Raw genomic sequence first — 23,392 nt, 5'->3', positions numbered from 1 at the left:
AGAAGATAGTAATCACCTTCAACAGCTTGAAAAATAACACAACACTGTTAGAAGACTTACCTAATTCAAATGTGAAATGGAGACAGTAGGATCAGATAAAATATAGAAAACTGTGAAACAATTGACATGGCTGTTTTTTCTACTTCCTTTAAAAGGGACAAGCTACGACTAATTTCCATAAATAAGGACAAATTGTGTATTTCCCCAGAGTATTCACGTCCCAATGGAACAACTCTCCCATTTCTGGAGGTGGCCCCATTTCAAGGCCAATGGAAATGAAAGAGATATAATAATAGAAGAGAATATTTCAATTTAAGACAAAAAGGTAGAGTTTCCTCTTACAAACCTTGAAGATATGCTAGACCTTGAAGCGAGAGCAACTAAATGGCTTAAATATGGGAAATGCTTTTCTCCTCTTTCATGGAACCAAAAGATAATTGCATTTTATGTAGGATAACACATTTTCTGTAGGCGTACAGGAGGTCCTATGTTTGCCCGTGGTAAGAACAAGAGGAAGATTCATTCAGTAAGGCCTATTGTTTTAGACACAACTAATGTTGTTTACATGGTGCATTGTATTCCTAAACAGGTATTTGCAATCTCTTTTGCATCTTTGCAGCTCAGACACACCTTTCTCTTTATTGAGTAAAACATAGACTCATTAAGCAACAATAGGTTACTTTTGATTGCTCTTCGATTACACATTAATTGTCCAATCTGAGTTTGAATTGCCAAGGCCCAGACTCCATTGATTTCCCTTCCGTTTGGCCCTATCCCTTGGTGTGCATTAAATACAATGACCTACTGTATTGACTGGTGTCCAAAATCCTATCAACAGTCTACAACATTATATGGGCCACTTTGTAAAACCCTAACCCCTAATGGCATTACATTATGTCAATGGTAATATCGGCACCCAGAACCAAATCTCACACGCGTGCTGGTTTCAATTGTCATCAGATGTCAATGGTCAATGAAAAAAAGTGTGATAAGGCATGATGTTCAATCTAAGAAGACCAAAGTGTGTGTTTCATACCAGAAGAGTGCTTTCAGTAACAGGGTCACCGCCATGTGTTAGAGCCAGATGGTGGGATACGCAGTAGCCAAGCCCAGCTCAGTTACTTGTCACTGCAATGAGGTAGAGCAGCGGATGGACCGGGCCGGAGCAGAGGCAGAGCCAATTGATCAGCAGACTACTGGGTGTAGCCTCCCTCCCTCCCTGCCCCATCCAGCTGCAGCCACTTCACACTGCTAATTAGATTAGCTCAGCGTACACTGGTAAAGCACCTCAGGACAGGAATTCTGAACACTGCTGTAACACTGCCGCAACCGGCAACCTGAACACAGCCAAAGAGCCGGGCAATGTCTGAGGGCGTGAGGAGAGGGGTGTTTGCATGTGTGTCATAATGAGGGGATGTGTCATGGCGCTGTTTGGGAGAACCAGGGGAATATGAGGATGACTAGACATATAATTCTGTTTGATGGTTGTGTTTCGGGGTCATAGTCCACACAAATGGAAACCAAACAGTATAACCAGAGTGTGGTCTTGTTTGACATTTCCAAGGGTCATTTCTCTAGCTCGCCTGAAAATCACATTACTTGGTATCATAACATTTGCGGTGTGCGGACAGCACTGATTCCCCTTCTCAGGACTCAGTGAATGAAAATGGGCTGACAGGTTTTGGCATGCCACACCTCTGGACTGTGATCGATAGTGACCTCCAGAGCAGGGCGACTGAGACCCAGTCAGTCAGTCTATTGGAGCCATCTGGTGAGAGAGCCTCTGGAGTAGCAACAGAGAGGAGCCTGGGTAGGCTCCCTGACCAGTCACATCCACTTAGACTAAAATGAGTGCAATTCTGAAAAAACACAGATGCAAGCTAGTGTTTATAGCTGGCAATCTTGCCCAAAACAAGTTGTGTTTGTATTTTGAAACCCTCTTTAAACACTTGAAAACATGATAAAACAGCTGGCATGGTGTTTGTTGATTCCATTTTGATGCATTCTTACAAATGTTTTAAATTGTTAAATGTTGTTGTAATTTGTCAGCTACAGTTTGAACATTGGACATCAAACTGTGTGTAAGGAATGCAGAAGGCACACCTGCATGCACACACGTGGTACAATTATTTGAATTACAGTTCAAACGTTTCTTTTCTGTGAGCTCAATGCAAACATTGCACCTTTCTCTAGAGACAAATCAGATCCAGCCTGAACTGTGAGATGTAGTAGGGAGTTGTAGTTTCCAACAGGCCAATATTCTACGTAGTTTAGTGCATAAAATGTGGTAATTAACTCCAATGACCATAATCCATTGCGCATCCACATGTCCACAACACGGTCTGTGTTTCTTTTACGCCTGCTACAGAAGAGAAAAGAATGGTGATGGGGAGGGGATGTGGAGAGCAGCTGTTGCTTTGCGAGGTACATTAATTATTTTGAAGAAGTACTAAATTGTGATTTTGTCAGACAGTAGCTCTAAAAACATGAGATGATGACTGAATAAATAATAAAGTTGGCAAATAAAACAAATGTTTTTGTAAAGTAAAGTAATGTGAATGAATTATAGTTAATAAGTGATAAGCAATAATGGGCAGACTTTTATTAATTGTTTTATTCTGTGTTATGGCATTCAACCCAAATAATCAAACCCAAATCGAAAACCATTATAATTTTTTTCTAATCGAACCGACCTCAAAAAGCACTAATCGCTCAGCACTAATACATAACACACACACACACACACACACACACACACACACACACACACACACACACACACACACACACACACACACACACACACACACACACACAAAATGAAGGCAAGGGGAGCCTTTAAGCTAGTGAGTCATTTCAAATCTGACTCAGATGCATCCTCAAGCTGTTGGCTGCACAGGAGAGCCTTGTGATGAGCCTGGTCCCACATTGCAGTCTGTGGCTCAGGAATCTAATTCATCTGGCTCTAATTCAGCTTGATGTGTTGAATGCCAGGAAAAGGTTACTTTTACAGTTTAAAGCACACCAGTGTCACTGGGCTGATGCTTAGCCAGGCATGTTGTGAGGAAGAGACAGATGTACACATGAGTATGGAGGAAGTGTCATCACTGTGCAGTGTGCACAGCTACACTCCCAAATGAGGGAAAAGTTTGGCACTCCATTTGTTTATAAACTTTGCTTCGTTACTCAGCACTCTATAGCAGTAAAATAGGAGAAAAGGACAAATATAATATGTTTTACAGTGAGTGTGAATAATTGTATTCAAACCCTAACATCATATATAAACTGGTTCAAATCAGCAGAGGCCCAAATATTTTTTACTTTGATCTCTGAGGGTGATGAAAAGTTAATAAATGTTTGGTAGCACTTGACACCATAACAATTTATGACAACAAGTTATGTCATAAAAGCTGACATAACTTGTCATAAAGTGTCATAACACTGTCATGATCCATATATTTACACCTGTTGTGATATATATTGCATTATTGTATGGCTCATTATGACACCTACATAAGAGTGTCAAAACCTACATTTATTCAAATGTGTTTCTTCCCTGCTGAGAAGTTTCCTTTCGTTTGAAAATGTGTTTCTTAAATCCTTTGCTGTTGTTGTAATTAATTCTTTACAGTCATGTTTTTTTCATCATATTTTAAATAACTTGTAGAAAATACACTTTATGACTCTGTCATGAAGCATTATGACCATCCTGTGTCACTTTACTTGGACTAAGAATATACACTTTAAGAAGCCTTATGACCATCGTAATCATATAAGCCAGATAGGCCTATCACGTACATGCCCTTATATCAGTCATTAGTCAAAAAGAAGGTGTCTTGTCCTGCTCCTGAAATCTGCTCCTGCATTCATCCCAGTCATCAGTAACAGAGCATTGGGGTGTCTGACTTCAATGTTTGCGCATTTACAATGATAATTTAATATGGTCAATTAAAAAATATATATACAGCATAAACTTACTGTTGACATGTAGGCTATGGTGTAATGGAATGTTTTGATTGTGCGGTAGGTTTTGACACGCTTATGTAGGTGTCATAACCAGCCATAAAATAACTGCCGTGTTAGGTTTTGTGGGTTTTTACACTATTATGTATGTGTCATAACCAGCCATAAAATAATGCAATATTTTTCATAATAGGCCCAAATATATGTGTCATGACAGTGTTATGACCATATTATAAAAGGTTATGACAAGTTATGTCAGCTGTTATGACATATTATGACATTGTTATGACCGTGTCATAACTAGTTATGAAGCTGGGTTTCAAATAAAGTGTTACCAAATAGTTTTGTCTAAATCTATACAGCACAGTATTCAGTGATTTCAAGACATTTAAAGCTTAGAAGTTTACTGTTCCGCCAGTGGCAGACATTATCATCTTCCCTTTTTAAAGTTGGGGAAGTTATTTCAGGTGAGCGCTGTTCAGACGGTGAGGAGTCTGCATCATTAACGTGTAAAGCACCAGAGGCCTGCGTCTAGCAGATGTGTGAGCTGAGGATGCAAATTATTTCATCTCCACCACTCATCAACAGGAGGTGTGAAATGGAGGCAAGACGGGCCCTGGTGGCAGATGTCATACTGACAGGGTCTGATGGCGACAGACATTCACATAGACATGTATCTGGCTGAACTGAGATACATTGCATCATTTGGATAGGGAAATGACGTTGCAAAAGAGGCAAGAATGCATGTTGAATAACGATGCCCACATTAACAGAATAACGTAGAGATATAAATGGGCTTCTAGCAAAAACAAAAACTGCTACATTATATTTCCATACAGATGGCATTCAAAAGAACAAGAGACACACAAATGTCTGAGGAGACTTTCGAGACAGATCATCGTGTAAACTTTGGAAAGAGCTGCATACTGGGAGGCAGACTCAACAGCCTTAAATACTGACTGTAATGAGTGTGTACTTGTCGAAACTGTATGAGGCAAGGCAACAGATGTTAAACGGGAGTACAAAATGTGCACTGGACCACGTTCTTGTCACAATCCCAGTCATTCTGGTACAGAACATCTGCTCGTTTCCAAACACACAAGTGCCAGCTTACCTAGCATCTACATGTTTGCTTATAGGAAATCCTACAGTGAAATACATCACATTTCCTCAAAAATATATGCCCTCAATTTTAGCACACAACCCAATTCAGGATAATACCTTTAAACCAGGTGTCATAGACATAGCAATAGACAATCACACTGGACTTTTAACAAACTAGTCAATAAGGAGGAAAATCTTGAATTCACCTATAATGTTTGTAAATAATGGAGAAATCATCTATTACTACCAGACCCTATCATAAAATGTTAAAATTCTGTTTGTGTATGGGTCTCAGTACCTCTTCTGCTTTGGTCTGTTCAAATGCAAACTCCATAGTAGGGACAGCGAGGTGGTTGGCAAAGAAGCTGACGTCCCCAGGGATCTGTAGGGAGCTAACATTTGGTCCAGGGCAGTTTCCACCTCGAATACAGCTCAGCAGCTGCCTCTGAAAGGTAACAACAGACAGACAAAGATAAAGAGAGAGAGGGGGGGTGTGAAAGAGATTTGTCATTAAATAGAGAAGAGTAGTTTAGCACAATACAAGGACTAGGGGGGAAGGGAAAGGCTGAAAACAATAACACAATAGTTTTATAAATGCAGACAGATTGAACTGAGACAGAGAGAAAGCCAGAGAGACAGATATTCAGAGAGATACTGAAGATCTGGCAGTATGGTAGCAGAGGCTGAGTCTCGGCTGCTGTTTGTGAATGCAGCTCCAGAGGCTTTGAAACAGAAGTGGGGGGAACAGTTTGTGGGGAACAGTTTCTAATAAATGTTTTTGAAAAAGCTGAAATGAAGGTTTAAGTTTAAAGATTTACTGTGGCTTGGTGTAACAGTCCCCCTGGATATACTGTGGGAGGATGAGGAGGTAGTTTGGAAAAAATATGGGCCTCTAGAAATGTTCAACGCAGAAAGAGGAGATGAATAGCATGCATTTTAAAGGTACCAGCATGTACCAAAAATACCAGGCAGATCAGGAACAAACAGAAATCCAAACCAATTAACAGATCTTACTGTACAAACAGAAGGAGCATATTTAAATGGATCTCAATTTGACCATTGGTATCATGTTTATACCAGGTAACTCAGGGGGGACTACACAGTACCAACATTACAGAAAACATACTCAAACAGAAACAAGAATCTGAGAGGAAGTATCCAACCACCGTAAGAGACTCAATGAAAGGGCAGCAGAGGCCATTCAATTCCAGATAAAGCTAAGAATCTTGGAGAAAGGAAACTCAATAGCACGGAGATTGAGAGGAGAGAAGAGTTTCCTTTCTCCAGGTCATTCTGTCCTGTGTTGCCTTGCCTCCCTCCTTCTCCCAATCAATATTTCATTTCTTTGTCTGCTATGATAACGAGATAGTGAAATCATTGTTTATATATTTGTGCTTAAATGATCCTGCAGCCGAGAGGAGGCTGGAGTTTGGCATGCAGCCAGAGCAGCTGTGGGCCATCCCCTATGCAGCATCCACTCCTCTGTACTACAGTACACTACCCAGACGATGCTTTAGATCACGCTGTAGCAGCAGCACCACGACCTGTAACCATCAGTTAACCAGGCTTTTATCAATTCACAATGCTCACAGTACACTGCCCTGCCCTGCATAAGCTGTTATAGACTGCTTCCCATTCCAGAGATAAAAAACAACAACAGCTGACTACTTCTCGTAATGGCATTCTGCTAAAGGGAAGGAAATGTACACTGTTATGAATGTTAACATATACAGTTGAAGTCGGAAGTTTACATACACCTTAGCCAAATACATTTAAACTCAGTTTTTCACAATTCCTGACATTTAATCCAAGTAAAAATTCCTGTTAGGATCACCACTTTATTTTAAGAATGTGAAATGTCAGAATAATAGTAGAGAGAATGATTTATTTCAGCTTTAATTTCTTTCATCACATTCCCAGTGGGTCAGAAGTTTACATACACTCAATTAGTATTTGGCAGCATTGCCTTTAAATTGTTTAACTTGGGTCAAACGTTTTGGGTAGCCTTCCACAAGCTTCCCACAATAAGTTGGGTGAATTTTGGCCCATTCCTCCTGACAGAGCTTGTGTAACTGAATCAGGTGTGTAGGCCTCCTTGCTCGCACACGGCTTTTCAGTTCTGCCCACACATTTTCTATGGGACTGAGGTCAGGGCTTTGTGATGGCCACTCCAATACCTTGACTTTGTTGTCCTTAATCCATTTTTCCACAACTTTGGAAGCCTGCTTGGGGTCATTGTCCATTTGGAAGACCCATTTGCGACCAAGCTTTAACTTCCTGACGGATGTCTTGAGATGTTGCTTCAATATATCCACATAATTTTCCTCGCTCATGATGCCATTTATTTTGTGAAGTGCACCAGTCCCTCCTGCAGCAAAGCACCCCCACTACATGATGCTGCCACCCCCATGCTTCACGGTTGGGATGGTATTCTTCGGCTTGCAAGCCTACCCCTTTTTTCCTCCAAACATAACGATGGTCATTATGGCCAAACAGTTCTATTTTTGTTTCATCAGACCAGAGGACATTTCTCCAAAAAGTACGATCTTTGTCCCCGTGTACAGTTGCAAACCGTAGTCTGGCTTTTTTATGGCGGTTCTGGAGCAGTGGCTTCTTCGTTGCTGAGCGGCCTTTCAGGTTATGTCGATATAGGACTCGTTTTACTGTGAATATAGATACTTTTGTACCTGTTTCCTCCAGCATCTTCACAAGGTCCTTTGCTGTTGTTCTGGGATTGATTTGCACTTTTCTTACCAAAGTATGTTCATCTCTAGGAGACAGAATGCGTCTCCTTCCTGTGTGGTATGACGGCTGCATGGTCCCATGGTGTTAATACTTGCGTACTATTGTTTGTACAGATTAACATGGTACCTTCAGGCATTTGGAAATTGCTCCCAAGGATGAACCAGACTTGTGGAGGTCTACAACTTTTTATCTGAGGTCTTGGCTGATTTCTTTTGATTTCCCCATGATGTCAATCAAAGAGGCACTGAGATTGAAGGTAGGCCTTGAAATAAACTCGTCAAAAAAAGAAACGTCCCTTTTTCAGGACCCTGTCTTTCAAAGATAATTCGTAAAAATCCAAATAACTTCACAGATCTTCATTGTAAAGGGTTTAAACACTTTTTCCCATGCTTGTTTAAAATGACCCATAAACAATTAATGAACTTGCACCTGTGGAACGGTCGTTAAGACACTAACAGCTTACAGACTGTAGGCAATTAAGTGCACAGCTATGAAAACTTAGGACACTAAAGAGGCCTTTCTATTGACTCTGAAAAACACCAAAAGAAATATGCCCAGGGTCCCTGCTCATCTGTGTGAACGTGCCTTAAGCATGCTACAAGGATGCATGAGGACTACAGATGTGGCCGAGGCAATAAATTGCAATGTCAGTACTGTGAGACGCCTAAGACAGCGCTAAAGGGAGACAGGACGGACAGCTGATTGTCCTCGCAGTGGCAGACCACGTGTAACAACACCTCCACAGGATTGGTACATCTGAACATCACACCTGCGGGACATGTACAGGATGGCAACAACAACTGCCCAAGTTACACCAGGAATGCACAATCCCTCCATCAGTGCTCAGACTCTCCACAATAGGCTGAGAGAGGCTGGACTGAGGACTTGTAGGCCTGTTGTAAGGCAGGTCCTCACCAGACATCACCGGCAACAACGTCAACTATGGGCACAAACCCACCGTCGCTGGACCAGACTGGACTGGCAAAAAGTGCTTTTCACTGACGAGTCGTGGTTTTGTCTCACCAGGGGTGATGGTTGGATTCCTGTTTATCGTCGAAGGAATGAGCATTACACCGAGGCCTGTACTGTAGAGCGGGATCGATTTGAAGGTGGAGGGTCGTCCGTCATGGTCTGGGGCGATGTGTCCCAGCATCATCGGACTGAGCTTGTTGTCATTGCAGGCAATTGCTACACTGTGCGTTACAGGGAAGACACCCTACTCCCTCATGTGGTTCCCTTCCTGCAGGCTCATCCTGACATGACCCTCCAGCATGACAATGCCACCAGCCATACTGCTCGTTCTGTGCGTGATTTCCTGCAAGACAGGAATGTCAGTGTTCTGCCATGGCCAGCGAAGAGCCCGGATCTCAATCCCATTTAGCACGTCTGGGACCTGTTGGATCGGAGGGTGAGGGCTAGGGCCATTCCCCACAGAAATGTCCGGGAACTTGCAGGTGCCTTGGTGGAAGAGTGGGGTAACATCTCACAGCAAGAACGGGCAAATCTGGTGCAGTCCATGAGGAGGAGATGCACTGCAGTACTTAATGCAGCTGGTGGCCACACCAGATACTGACTGTTACTTTTGATTTTGACCCCCCCCATTTGTTCAGGGACACATTATTCCATTTCTGTTAGTCACATGTCTGTGGATCTTGTTCAGTTTATATCTCAGTTGTTGAATCTTGTTATGTTCATACAAATATTTACTCATGTTAAGTTTGCTGAAAATAAATGCAGTTGACAGTGAGAGGACGTTTCTTTTTTTGCTGAGTTTACATCAAAAGGTACACCTCCAATTGACTCAAATGATGTCAATTAGCCCATCAGAAGCTTCTAAAGCCATGACATCATTTTCGGGAATTTTCCAAGCTGTTTAAAGGCACAGTCAACTTAGTGTATGCAAAACTTCTGACCCACTGGAATTGTGATAATGTGAATTATAAGTGAAATAATCTGTCTGCAAACAATTGTTGTAAAAATGACTTGTGTCATGCACAAAGTAGATGTCCTAACCGACTTGCCAAAATTATAGTTTGTTAATAAGAAATTTGTGGAGTGGTTGAAAAACGAGTTTTAATGACTCCAACCTAAGTGTATGTAACAGAATTATCCCTGTATGTAATGGCGATTAGAGAAGGTTTTTTCTCTGTACAGCTGCTGTAAATCTTGTAATGGCGATGTATTTTCTGCAATCCACCTCTAATCGACACACTGCAGTGCCCTGCAGTGTGTGAACCCAGGCCTCAGAGGGCTAACTGATCAATGGATCCTTTAATTGGCAACTTAACTGGATTACAGTGATGCACACTGACATGCTGTCTGACTCTGAACAAAAATACAGTGAGGGTGAACAACATAAAGAAATGGGCAGTAGAAACTGTGGCCATGTGTGATACATTCAGATAATGTCAATGTTTTGTCATGTTCTGCTACAGTAAATGGCATATATTTTGTACGTATGTAAAAGCATAATCATTGGCCTAGTTCTGACTTCAAGGAAAATTGGGATAGATTTTGAGATTCAGGTCCTCAGAGGATGTGTTTTCAATAGTATAACTTGTAGAAGGAAGGGAAGCGCTGCTACGGTACACAATAGTAGATCTTTGTGAATAGAAGGTTCTCTTTGGTAAAAGGGGTATGTAGGTCATCAAAAAAAAAGGAGGACCAAGGAACTCTTCATATAATTAAAGAGAAACTTCACCTCTAGACACTATTTGGGGTGTCTTCCTACATAATTATGATCGATGAGAGGGTGTTTATGAAATAATTATGCACTGTAGCTGTATTTGTGCATTTTTGCGCTGGTATAGTTCAATCAATTGCATCATTGGTTGATTGAGCATACTGTCTGAAATAAAAATAAATGGAGGCATGTTTTGTAGCAATTATTGTGGCCTTTGTGTTTTGCCGATTGCACGATCATGCTAGGGTTGAGTATATATGGTTGTTCTTGTTCAATAGAGCCATTGGACTTGTCTCAACACTGTTCCTATCTGCCAGGATATTGCAGGATATCTATTTTCCATGGCTTTGTAAAGACTACAGCCTGACGGGAGCCCTGCTTCCTTGTTCCCACCCTCAAAGTCTTTTCAAAACGGGGGCAGTGCTAGTCTACAAGTTCACTGGAGTTGTTACCGTGCACTGTCTATCCGAGATTGCTACATAATTAGCTATTTCTGATGATTCCTCTTTACAAGAAGAGCTGGACTACGAAACATTTTTGAAGAATGAGTTGAGACAGCGAGAAAAAAAAGCGAGATCAGCAAGCAGCCTAGACTTGCTGGACCAGGACTCATGAGGGCAAATTAAAAACAAATTGCTGTTGGTAGCTAGCTAGCAATATTACCTCTCTTTTTACACGAGGCAGTGTTATTTAATTCAGCCATAATGGGGCTTGTCAGTACCACTACAAGCCAAACTAGACAAGTTTAGCTAGTTAGATAGCTAGCTGTATACGTAAAATGTACTGTAGTCTAACGTTATAGCTAGTTAGCCTAGCTAGCCTCAGTGCCTCTCGTTATATATAGTTAGCTATATACGTAAACTGTACTGTAGTCTAACGTTGTAGCTAGTTAGCCTCAGTGCCTCTCGTTTGGAACAATACTGGAGAAATGTTTTGATGATGGTGGAGAGTAAAGGAATGACTTTGGCTTTATGGCTCATATTAGTCTTGGAGTAACTATGCCTGGTGTTGTAGCTAGCTAGCTAGCTAGCTAGCTACTGTGTGTATGTGGGATGTATCATATTCTACACCAAGCTCAACCTCTTGCAGAAGATTTGTATGTACTGCAAGTCTCCTTGAGAGACATGAAGACTGACCATGAAGATGTGTAAAACATGAAGTGTAACCATAAAATAAACCATGTTTATCTGTAAACAAAAACGGTACAGTAGACTGGTATGTGTTTTGTTACACGTAGAGTCAATAATGGGGCATTGAGACGGGCTGTTAGCAAAGATGTGAAAAGTTTGAGGGGGGCTTGAACTGTAGACAGTCTAGTGATGTATTGATGTGGATGAGCACATACAGTTGTGCTGTTGAGTAGACAAGCACTGCCAGCAATAGAGTGAATAGGCTAGAAGAGTATATTAACACCCCTCTCTCCCATGCCAAATAACTGACTGCAAGGGTGTGAAAAGTTTTAGGAGCACTTGTCTTGTAGACAGTTTAGTGTATTGGTGATTTTATTTTCTCTAGAGGGTATTGTGCTTTCATTAATACCTTTGGCTGTCCTGGCTTGTTTCAAAGTCAGATGACGTTGAGCTTATTCCAGCGTGAAAGCTTCCATCCAATGGGTTTACAGGCTCTGTACTACTAAATTCAAGGGCATCAGCAGCATGGTTCAGAGATGTGGACTCGAGTCACGTGACTTGGACTCGAGTACTACTCGAGTCGCAAATTTTACGACTTGAAACTTGACTTGGCAAAAATAAAAAACCCTTGCCACTCGACTTCGACTTGAGCATCTATGACTTGTGACTTAACTTGGACTTGAGCTGTATGACTCAATTTGTCATCTTGCGCACAATGTAGGCCTATCTGTTCTTTATATCGGAGTGCTGCAGGTTCTGTGCATTCTGTTCTGTGTCTTGACCAATCAGATTCACTGAAATCACAGGTTGCGCCCCGGGCACAATGCTCGTCATTTAGCAACTTGCAAGACACTCCACTGTCGTCTCGTATTTATTTAGCAAACGTGATAACACATCACTCCTGACAGACACAAGCAATAACTCTTCACAGAAATATTGCAGCAGCCTACAACTAAACTGTATGGGAAGAAAACACGATTTTCCCAGTCTGATCAACTAGGCTACTGATAACAACCACAGCCCGCAGCTGTATAGGCTACAGCCAATGCACCCTGTCCCCGCTTGCCCTCTGGCCAGGGTAAACAAAGTGGCAATGTTATGTAACCTATTTATAGCCCATTTATTTGTATTAGGAAAAAATGTGAACGTGATAAAATTTGGTTTAGGCTGTATTCAAACTTGGGCTGGCTGGCTAGGCAACCTTGACCTTTTCAATCCAAAATTATTAACTCAAATGAATTGAACACAATACCGATTACATAAATAGACTGTGTGAGTAAATTTTAATTGCAGTTGATATAGGCCTATACGATGTAAACCTGCATAACGCAAGCTCAGCCCTGTGAGCTCTACTGTCCAATTGCAGAGGTTGTGTCTGTGTAAAGAAAAGTTGTCAAATATAATGAATATGAACAAGTACAAGGTTGCTGCAGTTTGACAGGGTTTTCATTCTTCCTAGGGACAGGTTTTCCAGAATTTCTTCAAAACCATGTGACCTGTTTAGAAAATATCTGTATACCTAGGCAGCAGATAGCCTAGTTGTGAAGAGCATTGGGCCAGTAACTGAAAGGTCAATAGTTCAAATCCCCAAGCTGACTAGGTGAAAAATCTGTCTTTGTGACCTTGAGCAAGACACTTAACCCTAATTGCTCCTGTAAGTCACTCTGGATAAGTGTCTGCTAAATGACTCAAATGTAAATCTGGTCCCACTGCCCATATAAAAACCTTTGCACAACTGATTAATCACTAACAGACCCTATAGAGTTAGGAAAAGGTCCAGGCCAAAGGGGAAACAATTTGCCCCACCACTCTGAAAAGCATACATTACACTTTTAAAGACAGAGGCAAACCATAGAGAAACTGAGGGAGTTTTTTTAAGCGAACATGAATAGGTATCAATATGTACATTATGATTGAAAAGCGCCACACTAGCCAGGGACAGGCTTGATAGAGCCTCATAAGCACAGGCTGTGTGATGCTGCAAGTCTCTTCCTGCCCTGCACAATTAATCCACTCTCCCTGGCTCAATAGAAAGCATAAACTTTGTATGCCTATCTGTAGGCCTACCTCCCTGTTCACCCATGACTGCGTGGCCATGCATGCCTCCAACTCGATCATCAAGTTTGCAGGCGACACAACAGTAGTAGGCTTGATCATCAACAACGACGAGGCAGCCTACAGGGAGGAGGTGAGGGCACTCAGAGTGTGGTGTCATGAAAACAACCTCTCACTCAACATCAACAAAACAGAGTAGATGATCATGGACTTCACAGGAAACAGTAGAGGGAGCACCCCCCTATCCACATCGACGGGACAGTAGTGGAGAAGGTGGAAAGTTTCAAGTTCCTCGGCGTACACATCACGGACAAACTAAAATGGTCCACCCACACAGACAGTGTTGTGAAGAAGGCGCAACAGCACCTCTTCAACCTCAGGAGGCTGAAGAAATTTGGCTTGTCACCTAAAACCCTCACAAACTACTACAGATGGACAATTGAGAGCATCCCTTCAGGCTGTATCACCGCCTGGTACGGCAACAGGACACCTACAGCACCCGATGTCACAGGAAGGCCAAAAAGATCATCAAGGACAACAACCGACCGAGCCACTGTCTGTTCACCCCGCTATCATCCAGAAGGCGAGGTCAGTACAGGTGCATCAAAGCTGGGACCGAGAGACTGAAAAATAGTGTCTATCTCAAGGTCATCAGACTGTTAAACAACAGCCATCACTAACACAGAGAGGCTGCTCCCTACAAAACATAGTAAACAAAAATCCAGGATGCTTAAACCACTGGGCACAGACATCAGTTCAACGTCTAGTTTTGATTTACATTTGGTTGTTGTCTTACTAATATAAATTCAACATGAAATCAACAAAAAGTGTCACCATGTCATTGGATTTAGGTTAAAAGTTGGGTAAAAAAAATCCCTTACGTTGATTACTTTTTTATAAACATATCACGTTTCCATGTTGATTCAACACCATGCCTTTGAATTCATATGATATTTTACGAATTACAATTAGTATGATATGTTCCAAATTCCAAACCGTACAATATGTTTAAAATTTGCAATACGTATGATATGTTACGAATTCCAATTTGTTGTCGCTAACATGAACATGTCTAACTTCCACCGTTATGCAATTATTAAGAGACTAGATACAAATAGCTAATCCTGGCGACCAATGTTAAAGCATTAATTTATTGAGGCAAACAGATCAGGGATGTCAAGGTGGTACCCAAGCATATGCTATGTGTACAGTGTATATAACAACTACCAATAGACCTACTAAATTATAAGCGTACAGTCAATCAAATAATTATTCTCTAAAGCGAGGAATGGATTTACTCAATTCAACTAATATAATTTATTAGTCACGAAATAATTAGCACTCAAAAAATTACAGTGTTAATGAAATACATGATACATTACAGAATAGTAAATTACTATCGCCAATAGGCTAAACTTAATGTGGTCTTCAGTTCAGAATAATCTCTAAGAGAAAAAACGATGTGTAAAACACAGGAGCATGCTAAGAAGTTCACAAAGTAATTCACTGTCCTTTTAACCAAATTCAAGCAGAAACTCACGCCCAACCTGAATTAAAATGTCTTTGCTAGTAAAATCAATAGACTGGAACAACACACCCAGATTGTAATCTAATCAACTCAATTTAAATGATAAGAGTGCACCCCTGTGTCGCTCTTCTTTGAACTATACGCCATCCGACAAACAAAATAACAGTTTCCCTGTAACAATAAATCCATAGGACTTACAGTACAATAACACATATCAACATTCGTAGCTCTTTGGGGACTTTTGAAACAATCCAAACATGACAATTTCATTCACACATTTAGTCAGTTTTTATACCTCCTACGCTGTCCGTAATCCCAAGGTTCTGTGGGAACGTTCTTCCCCAGAGAAAGCCACAGATAAGGTATGTTTGACCCCTTTAATAGCCCACAGATGGTCAGGCATCCCAAAATGTTAATAAAACGTGATGGAGTGGGCCTGGGCCTCGGCGCCTGCAAGTCGCCAGTTGCGAGTTTCACCTTCTCTCATTCTTTTGTTTCTCACAAAATGGCCTTAGACCTTTCACCATTGGTATGCTAATGTTGGGTGCTGTTAACTGAGATGCTAATACATTTTATTTTATTTTCAAATATACTGTTTTTATGATGCAGCGATCTTTGATATCTTTTATGTATAGCTGACTAATTTGCTAAAACCACATCTGAAGTTGCTATTGACTAATCCAATCAGATAAAATAAAACGTTACGCTCAATAAAATGTAAATTAATGTGAATTACTCTGATGTGTTGGTGTACCTTCAGTTCTGTGTTTTGCTCTTACAAAGAAGAATGGAAGCATTCCTTTCTAGCTTGCTTACCTAAGGACATGTGCATGTCTAAAGATGAAGACAATACTACCCGCCAAAAGGACATTTCTGATGTGATGCCACTAGGTCCATGAACTGCTGGTCAGAAGATCATCTACAGTGACTACAGTGCTGGCCATCAGGTTTTGAACACTGCTATCTGACGCAGAATCAGATGTGTTCAGGGGAGGATTATATAAGGCGACCCAGCCCCCAAAGTGACTCTTTACACTGTATGTAAGGATTCCTCTGTGTTGTGTTAGGAATTCAACATTTTCACCAACCCCCATTGTCACACCTCTGGGTAGCAGAGGCTCTGTTGTCTTTACAGGTCTGTAGGTCTGATATCTGATTGGAGTAAAACTTTACAGTAAATCTATTGGTCAACAACTCAGATTTTGAATCCGAACAACTCAGATGTTATAAAAGGGTCTTTCTCTTTATTGTTGCTGACCTGCGCTGATGAGATACCTACACTGTTTATTTTTCTCTCTGTAAAGACAACCATCCCACCTCAGACTGAACTTTCACACGGTCATGCAACCTGTGCAGGAAAGGGGGCCATTTCTCCAGAACCTCCCCCAGTTCCTCCACTAGCAGGACAAGGGCCAACACCACCAACCCCACTAACCCAAATCCCAAACCCACCATCCTCCACCCCCTTCACCAGACAACAACGAAGACGTAGACCCAGACCTTTCCACAGGCACCGCCCAACCCACCACCCAAGATGTCTCAGAAACGGCCCCCACCCCGTCACCACCCAAGCCATCCCAGAAACAGCCCCCACCCCTGCTGGCCCCTCCAATCCCTTCCTTGCTACCTCCACCCCCTAAAAACCCCTGGTCAAAGAGGAGCCGATTTCGAGAGAGGCCACACAACTGGAAGACCCCCTCGCCTCACAACACCAGTTCTTAGACGACGACGAACCAAACTGGACAAAAATTACCAAACGGAAAAGACCAGACAAAAAGCAGACCAACAAGAGACCAGACCAGAAGACCACCACAGCACCCAAACACCGACGCAAACAAACACGACCCACCAAACCCCCTACACCAGACAGTCAGTAGGGAGGCATGTCAAGACCTGTGAACAGCCAAAAACCACCAAACAACACAAACAACCTGTTAGATGCCCTCATCAAAATATGCAATGACATGATCAGACCTGAACCCCCCAATAAGCCTTTATCATGACCCTGACAAAGCACTCGGAACAGAAGGACTTTCTTCAGACGGCTGTTCATGGTTGCCTACTAACAAGGGAATCCATCAAGAGATGGCACAAGGTACTGTACGTACAGAGAACTGCCCCACGGAGGCACTCGCACTGAACACACCCACCAACTGTTTGTGAGTGCTCTGTGGCCAGGTGGGTCTGGGTCCTGTTTGCTCCCTCTGTCTTCCAGCCTCCTCCTGCAACACCAGCCCAGGCCGATGGACAATACCCTCCACCACTCCCACTCTCACCCCCCTGCTCCCTCTCCATCCCTTTTCCCCTTCCTCCCTCTACGCTTATCCCTCTCACGGAACCAAAACCAGACCAGAAGCAGGAACCATTCATCACCACACCAGAAGAGGTGTGGAGGAAGGACCAAAGCTCTAGACCTACGCCCGGAGCGAGCAGGCCACAGGGGAGTACCATCACTGACCTCCGGGTCTTGTGCTTCCGTGTGTGTCTGCTCACTCCTCAGGTTGTCCTTCCTCCCCTTTGCAGACCCAACCCCAGTCCCAGTTCCAGCACCACACCCAGTCACAACACCAGAACAATGGAAGAGGCAGGGAGGAGGGGCCAAAAAACAGACATTTACCTGGAGCGAGCAGACCACAGGGGAGTGCCACAATTGACCTCCGGGTCTAGGGCTCCGTTGCATGTCTGCTTGCTCCTCAGGTTGTCCTTCTTCCCCTCTGCAGACTCAGCATCATTCCCAGCACCAATCCAGACACCGGTTTCCAGCACCAGACCCAGCACCAGATGAGGCGCAGAGGAGTGACCAAATACCAGACCTTCACCTGAGCAAGCAGGCCACAGGGAAGTACCACCATTGACCACTGGGTCTAGGGCTCTCTTGTGTGTCTGCTTGCTCCTCAGGTTGCCCCCCCCCCTATACAGATCCCGATAAGACTATGCAATTAAACCTATTCAAATGTTTATCTGATTCCATAAAGATAATACAAATATGCAAGAGACTATAGTTGAGCTACAGCAATAAGCAGTCAATAAATGTCAATGTAATTACTTTGTAAAATTATTGAAATCACATTTTACATTTACATTTAAGTCATTTAGCAGACGCTCTTATCCAGAGCGACTTACAAATTGGTGCATTCACCTATAATATCCAGTAGAACAAACACTTTACAATAGTGCAGCTAAATCCTTTAAAGGGGGGGGGGGTTAGAAGGATTACTTTATCCTATCCCAGGTATTCCTTAAAGAGGTGGGGTTTCAGGTGTCTCCGGAAGGTGGTGATTGACTCCGCTGTCCTGGCATCGTGAGGGAGATTGTTCCACCATTGGGGTGCCAGAGCGGCGAACAGTTTTGACTGGGCTGAGCGGGAACTGTGCTTCCTCAGGGGTAGGGAGGCGAGCAGGCCAGAGGTGGATGAACGCAGTGCCCTTGTTTGGGTGTAGGGCCTGATCAGAGTCTGAAGGTACGGAGGTGCCGTTCCCCTCACAGCTCCGTAGGCAAGCACCATGGTCTTGTAGCGGATGCGAGCTTCAACTGGAAGCCAGTGGAGAGAGCGGAGGAGCGGGGTGACGTGAGAGAACTTGGGAAGGTTGAACACCAGACGGGCTGCGGCGTTCTGGATGAGTTGTAGGGGTTTGATGGCACAGGCAGGGAGCCCAGCCAACAGCGAGTTGCAGTAATCCAGACGGGAGATGACAAGTGCCTGGATTAGGACCTGCGCCGCTTCCTGTGTGAGGCAGGGTCGTACTCTGCGAATGTTGTAGAGCATGAACCTACAGGATCGGGTCACCGCCTTGATGTTAGTCACATACAAAGCATAAATCATATACGATAAATAAAATAAATAAAAGCATAAAAGGCATAAATCACATACAAAGCATTGACAAGCATTACAGTGGGGGGAAAAAGTATTTGATCCCCTGCTGATTTTGTACGTTTGCCCACTTACAAAGAAATGATCAGTCTATAATTTTAATAGTAGGTTTATTTGAACAGTGAGAGACAGAATAACAACAAAAAAATCCAGAAAAAACCCTTGTTGGCAATCATAGAGGTCAGACGTTTCTTGTAGTTGGCCACCAGGTTTGCACACATCTCAGGAGGGATTTTGTCCCACTCCTCTTTTCAGATCTTCTCCAAGTCATTAAGGTTTCGAGGTTGACGTTTGGCAACTTGAACCTTCAGCTCCCTCCACAGATTTTCTATGGGATTAAGGTCTGGAGACTGGCTAGGCCACTCCAGGACCTTAATGTGCTTCTTCTTGAGCCACTCCTTTGTTGCCTTGGCCGTGTGTTTTGGATCATTGTCATGCTGGAATACCCATCCACGACCCATTTTCAATGCCCTGGCTGAGGGAAGGAGGTTCTCACCCAATATTTGACGGTACATGGCCCCGTCCATCGTCCCTTTGATGCGGTGAAGTTGTCCTGTCCCCTTAGCAGAAAAACACCCCCAAAGCATAATGTTTCCACCTCCATGTTTGACGGTGGAGATGGTGTTCTTGGGGTCATAGGCAGCATTCCTCCTCCTCCAAACACGGCGAGTTGAGTTGATGTCAAAGAGCTCCATTTTGGTCTCACCTGACCACAACACTTTCACCAGTTGTCCTCTGAGTCATTCAGATGTTCATTGGCAAACTTCAGATGGGCATGTATATGTATTCTTGAGCAAGGGGACCTTGCAGGCGCTGCAGGATTTCAGTCCTTCACGGCGTAGTGTGTTACCAATTGTTTTCTTGGTGACTTTGGTCCCAGCTGCCTTGAGATCATTGACAAGATCCTCCCGTGTAGTTCTGGGCTGATTCCTCACCGTTCTCATGATCATTGCAACTCCATGAGATGAGATCTTGCATGGAGCCCCAGGCCGAGGGATATTGACATTTATTTTGTGTTTCTTCCATTTGCGAATAATCACACCAAATGTTGTCACCTTCTCACCAAGCTGCTTGCCGATGGTCTTGTAGCCCATTCCAGCCTTGTGTAGGTCTACAATCTTGTCCCTGACATCCTTGGAGAGCTCTTTGGTCTTGGCCATGGTGGAGAGTTTGGAATCTGATTGATTGATTGCTTCTGTGGACAGGTGTCTTTTTTACAGGTAACAAGCTGCGGTTAGGAGCACTCCCTTTAAGAGTGTGCTCCTAATCTCAGCTCGTTACCTGTATAAAAGACACCTGGGATCCAGAAATCTTTCTGATTGAGAGTTGGTCAAATACTTATTTCCCTCATTAAAATCCAAATCAATTTATAACATTTCTGACATGCGTTTTTCTGGATATTTTTGTTGTTATTCTGTCTCTCACTGTTCAAATAAACCTACCATTAAAATTATAGACGGATCCTTTCTTTGTCAGTGGGCAAATGTACAAAATCAGCAGGGGAACAAATACTTTTTTCCCCCACTGTAATGCTTGTTAATGCTTTGTATGTGATTTATGCCTTTTATGCTTTTATTTATTTTATTTATCGTATATGATTTATGCTTTGTATGTGATTTCAATAATTTTACAAAGTAATTACATTGACATTTCTTGACTGCTTATTGCTGTAGCTCAACTATAGTCTCTTGCATATTTGTATTATCTTTATGGAATCAGATAAACATTTGAATAGGTTTAATTGCATAGTCTTATTATTGGTCACGTGAGGTAAATGTAATATACATATCAAATATCACCCCACTACAGTATTCATACCCCTTGACTTATTCCACATTTTGTTGTGTTACAGCCTGAATTCAAAATGGATTAAATATATGTATTTTCTCACATATCTACACAACATACCCTATAATGACAAAGTGAAAACAAAATGTTTGCAAATTTCTTGAAAATTAAATACAGATATATCTCATTTACATAAGTATTCACACCACTGAGTCAATACATGTCAATACATGCAGAGTCACCTTTGGCAGCGATTACAGCTGTGAGTCTTTTTGGGTAAGTCTCTAAGAGCTTTGCACACCTGGATTGTCCAATATTTTCACATTATTCTTTATAAATGTATTCAAGATCTGTCAATTTGGTTGTTGAACATTGCGAGACTCAGGTTTCAGGTAAGACCCAAGTGCAGACTTTTGAAGTAACAATGTTTATTGCAACAACAGGGGCAGGCAAACGACAGGTCAAGGCAGGCAGGGGTTGATAATCCAGAGTAGTGGGGCCAAGGTACAGGACGGCAGGCAGGCCCAGGGTCAGGTCAAGCAGAGGTCGGTAATGCAGAGTAGGGGCAAAGGCACAGGACGGCAGGCAGGCTCAGAGTCAGGACAGGCAAGGGTCAAAACCAGGATGACGAGAGAAAAAGATAGACTGGGAAAAAGCAGGAGCTGAGACAAAACGCTGGTTTACTTGAACAAACAAGACGAACTGGCAACAGACAAACAGAGAACACAGGTATAAGTACCCAGGGGATAAGTAGGGAAAATTGGCGACACCTGGAGCAAGGTGGAGACAAGCACAAGGACAGGTGAAACAGATCAGGGCATGACATAGACAGCCATTTTCAGGTCTTGCAATAGATTTTCAATCCGATATAAGGCAAAACTGTAACTAGGCCACTCAGGAACATTCAATGTCTTCTTTGTAAGCAACTCTAGTCTATATTTGGCCTTGTGTTTTAGGTTATTGTCCTGCTGAATGGTGAATTTGTCTCCCAGTGTCTGTTGGAAAGCAGACTGCACCAGGCTTTCCTCTATGAGTTTACCTGTGCTTAGCTCTATTCCATTTATTTTTATGAAAATAAAACTCCCTAGTTCTTGCTAATGACAAGCATACCCATAACATTATGCAGCCACCACCATGCTAGAAAATATAAAGAGTGGTACTAAATGATGTGTTTTGTTGGATTTGCCTCGAATATAACGTTTTGAATTCAGGACATAAAGTGAATTTCTGTGCCATGTTTTTGGAGTTTTACTTTAGTGCCTTATTGCAAACAGGAAGTATGTTTTGGAATATTTTTTTTCTGTACAAGCTTTCTTCTTTTCACTCTTTCACTGTCATTTAGGTTAGTATTGTGGAATAACTACAATGTTATTGATCTGTCCTCAATTTTCTCCTATCACAGCCAGTAAACTCTGTAACTGTCAACATTGGCCTCATGGTGAAATCCCTGAGCAGTTTCCTTCCTTTTTGGCAACTGAGTTAGGAAGGATGCCTGTATCTTTGTAGTGACTGGGTGTATTGACACCATCCAAAGTGTAATTAATAACTTCACCATGCTCAAAGGGATAATCAATGTCTGCCTTTTTTTTACCCATCTACAAATAGCTGCTCTTCTTTGAGAGCCATTGTAAAACCTCCCTTGTCTTTGTGGTTGAATCTGTGTTGAAAATTCACTGCTCAACTGAGGGACCTTACAGATAATTATATGTGTGGGGTACAGAGATGAGGTATTTGTATATATTATGGATCCCCTTTAGCTTCTGCCAAGGCAGCAGCTACTCCTCCTGGGGTTCGGAAAAATTAAGGCAGTTATACAACCTTAAAAACATTAAAATACATTCATAACAGATTTCACAACACACTAAGTTTGTGCCCTCAGGACCCTACTCAACTACCACATATCTGCAACACAAAATCCATGTGTATGTGTGTGTATAGTGCATATGTTATCATGTATGTGTATCCATGTGTCTGCGCCTATGTCTGTGTTGCTTCACAGTCCTCGCTGTTCCATAAACTGTTTTTATCTGTTTTAAAAAAAATATTCTACTGATGTGGTATAGAGTTCCATGTAGTCATTGCTCTATGTTGTACTGTGCGCCTCCCATAGTGTGTTCTGGACTGTTAAGAGACCTCTGGTGGCATGTCTTGTGGGGTATGCATGGGTGTCTGCTTTCAACAAGTCAATACCTCTCACAAATACAATTAGTGATGAAGTCAATCTCTCCTCCACTTTGAGCCAGAAGAGATTGACATGCATATTATTAATGCTTGCTCTCTGTGTACATCCAAGGGCCAGCTGTGCTGCCCTGTTCTGAGCCAATGGCAATTTTCCTAAGTCCCTCTTTGTGGCACCTGACCGCAAAACTGAACAGTAGTCCAGGTGCAACAAAACTAGAGCCTGTAGGACCTGCCTTGTTGATAGTGCTGTTGAGAAGGTAGAGTAACACTTTATTATGGACCATCTTAGCTACTGTTGTATCAATTGTTTTGACCATGACAGTTTACAATCCAGGGTTACTCCA

The 23,392-nt window shown here is 42.4% G+C and overlaps 1 protein-coding gene across 2 annotated transcripts in view; it reads right to left on the bottom strand.

The window, feature by feature from the left end:
* The window catches only part of naaladl2 (N-acetylated alpha-linked acidic dipeptidase like 2), a 288,194-nt gene that overhangs the window by 43,423 nt on the left and 221,379 nt on the right, over window positions 1-23,392 (bottom strand). For both annotated transcript variants that reach the window (XM_029707333.1, XM_029707334.1), the window contains exon 10: window positions 5,366-5,512. In XM_029707333.1, the coding sequence (XP_029563193.1) occupies window positions 5,366-5,512 (147 nt within the window). The remainder of the gene's footprint in view (window positions 1-5,365; window positions 5,513-23,392) is intronic.

Source organism: Salmo trutta, chromosome 22, assembly GCF_901001165.1.
Source record: "Salmo trutta chromosome 22, fSalTru1.1, whole genome shotgun sequence".
Lineage (NCBI taxonomy): Eukaryota > Metazoa > Chordata > Actinopteri > Salmoniformes > Salmonidae > Salmo > Salmo trutta.
This window is presented reverse-complemented; position numbering and strand designations above follow the sequence as displayed.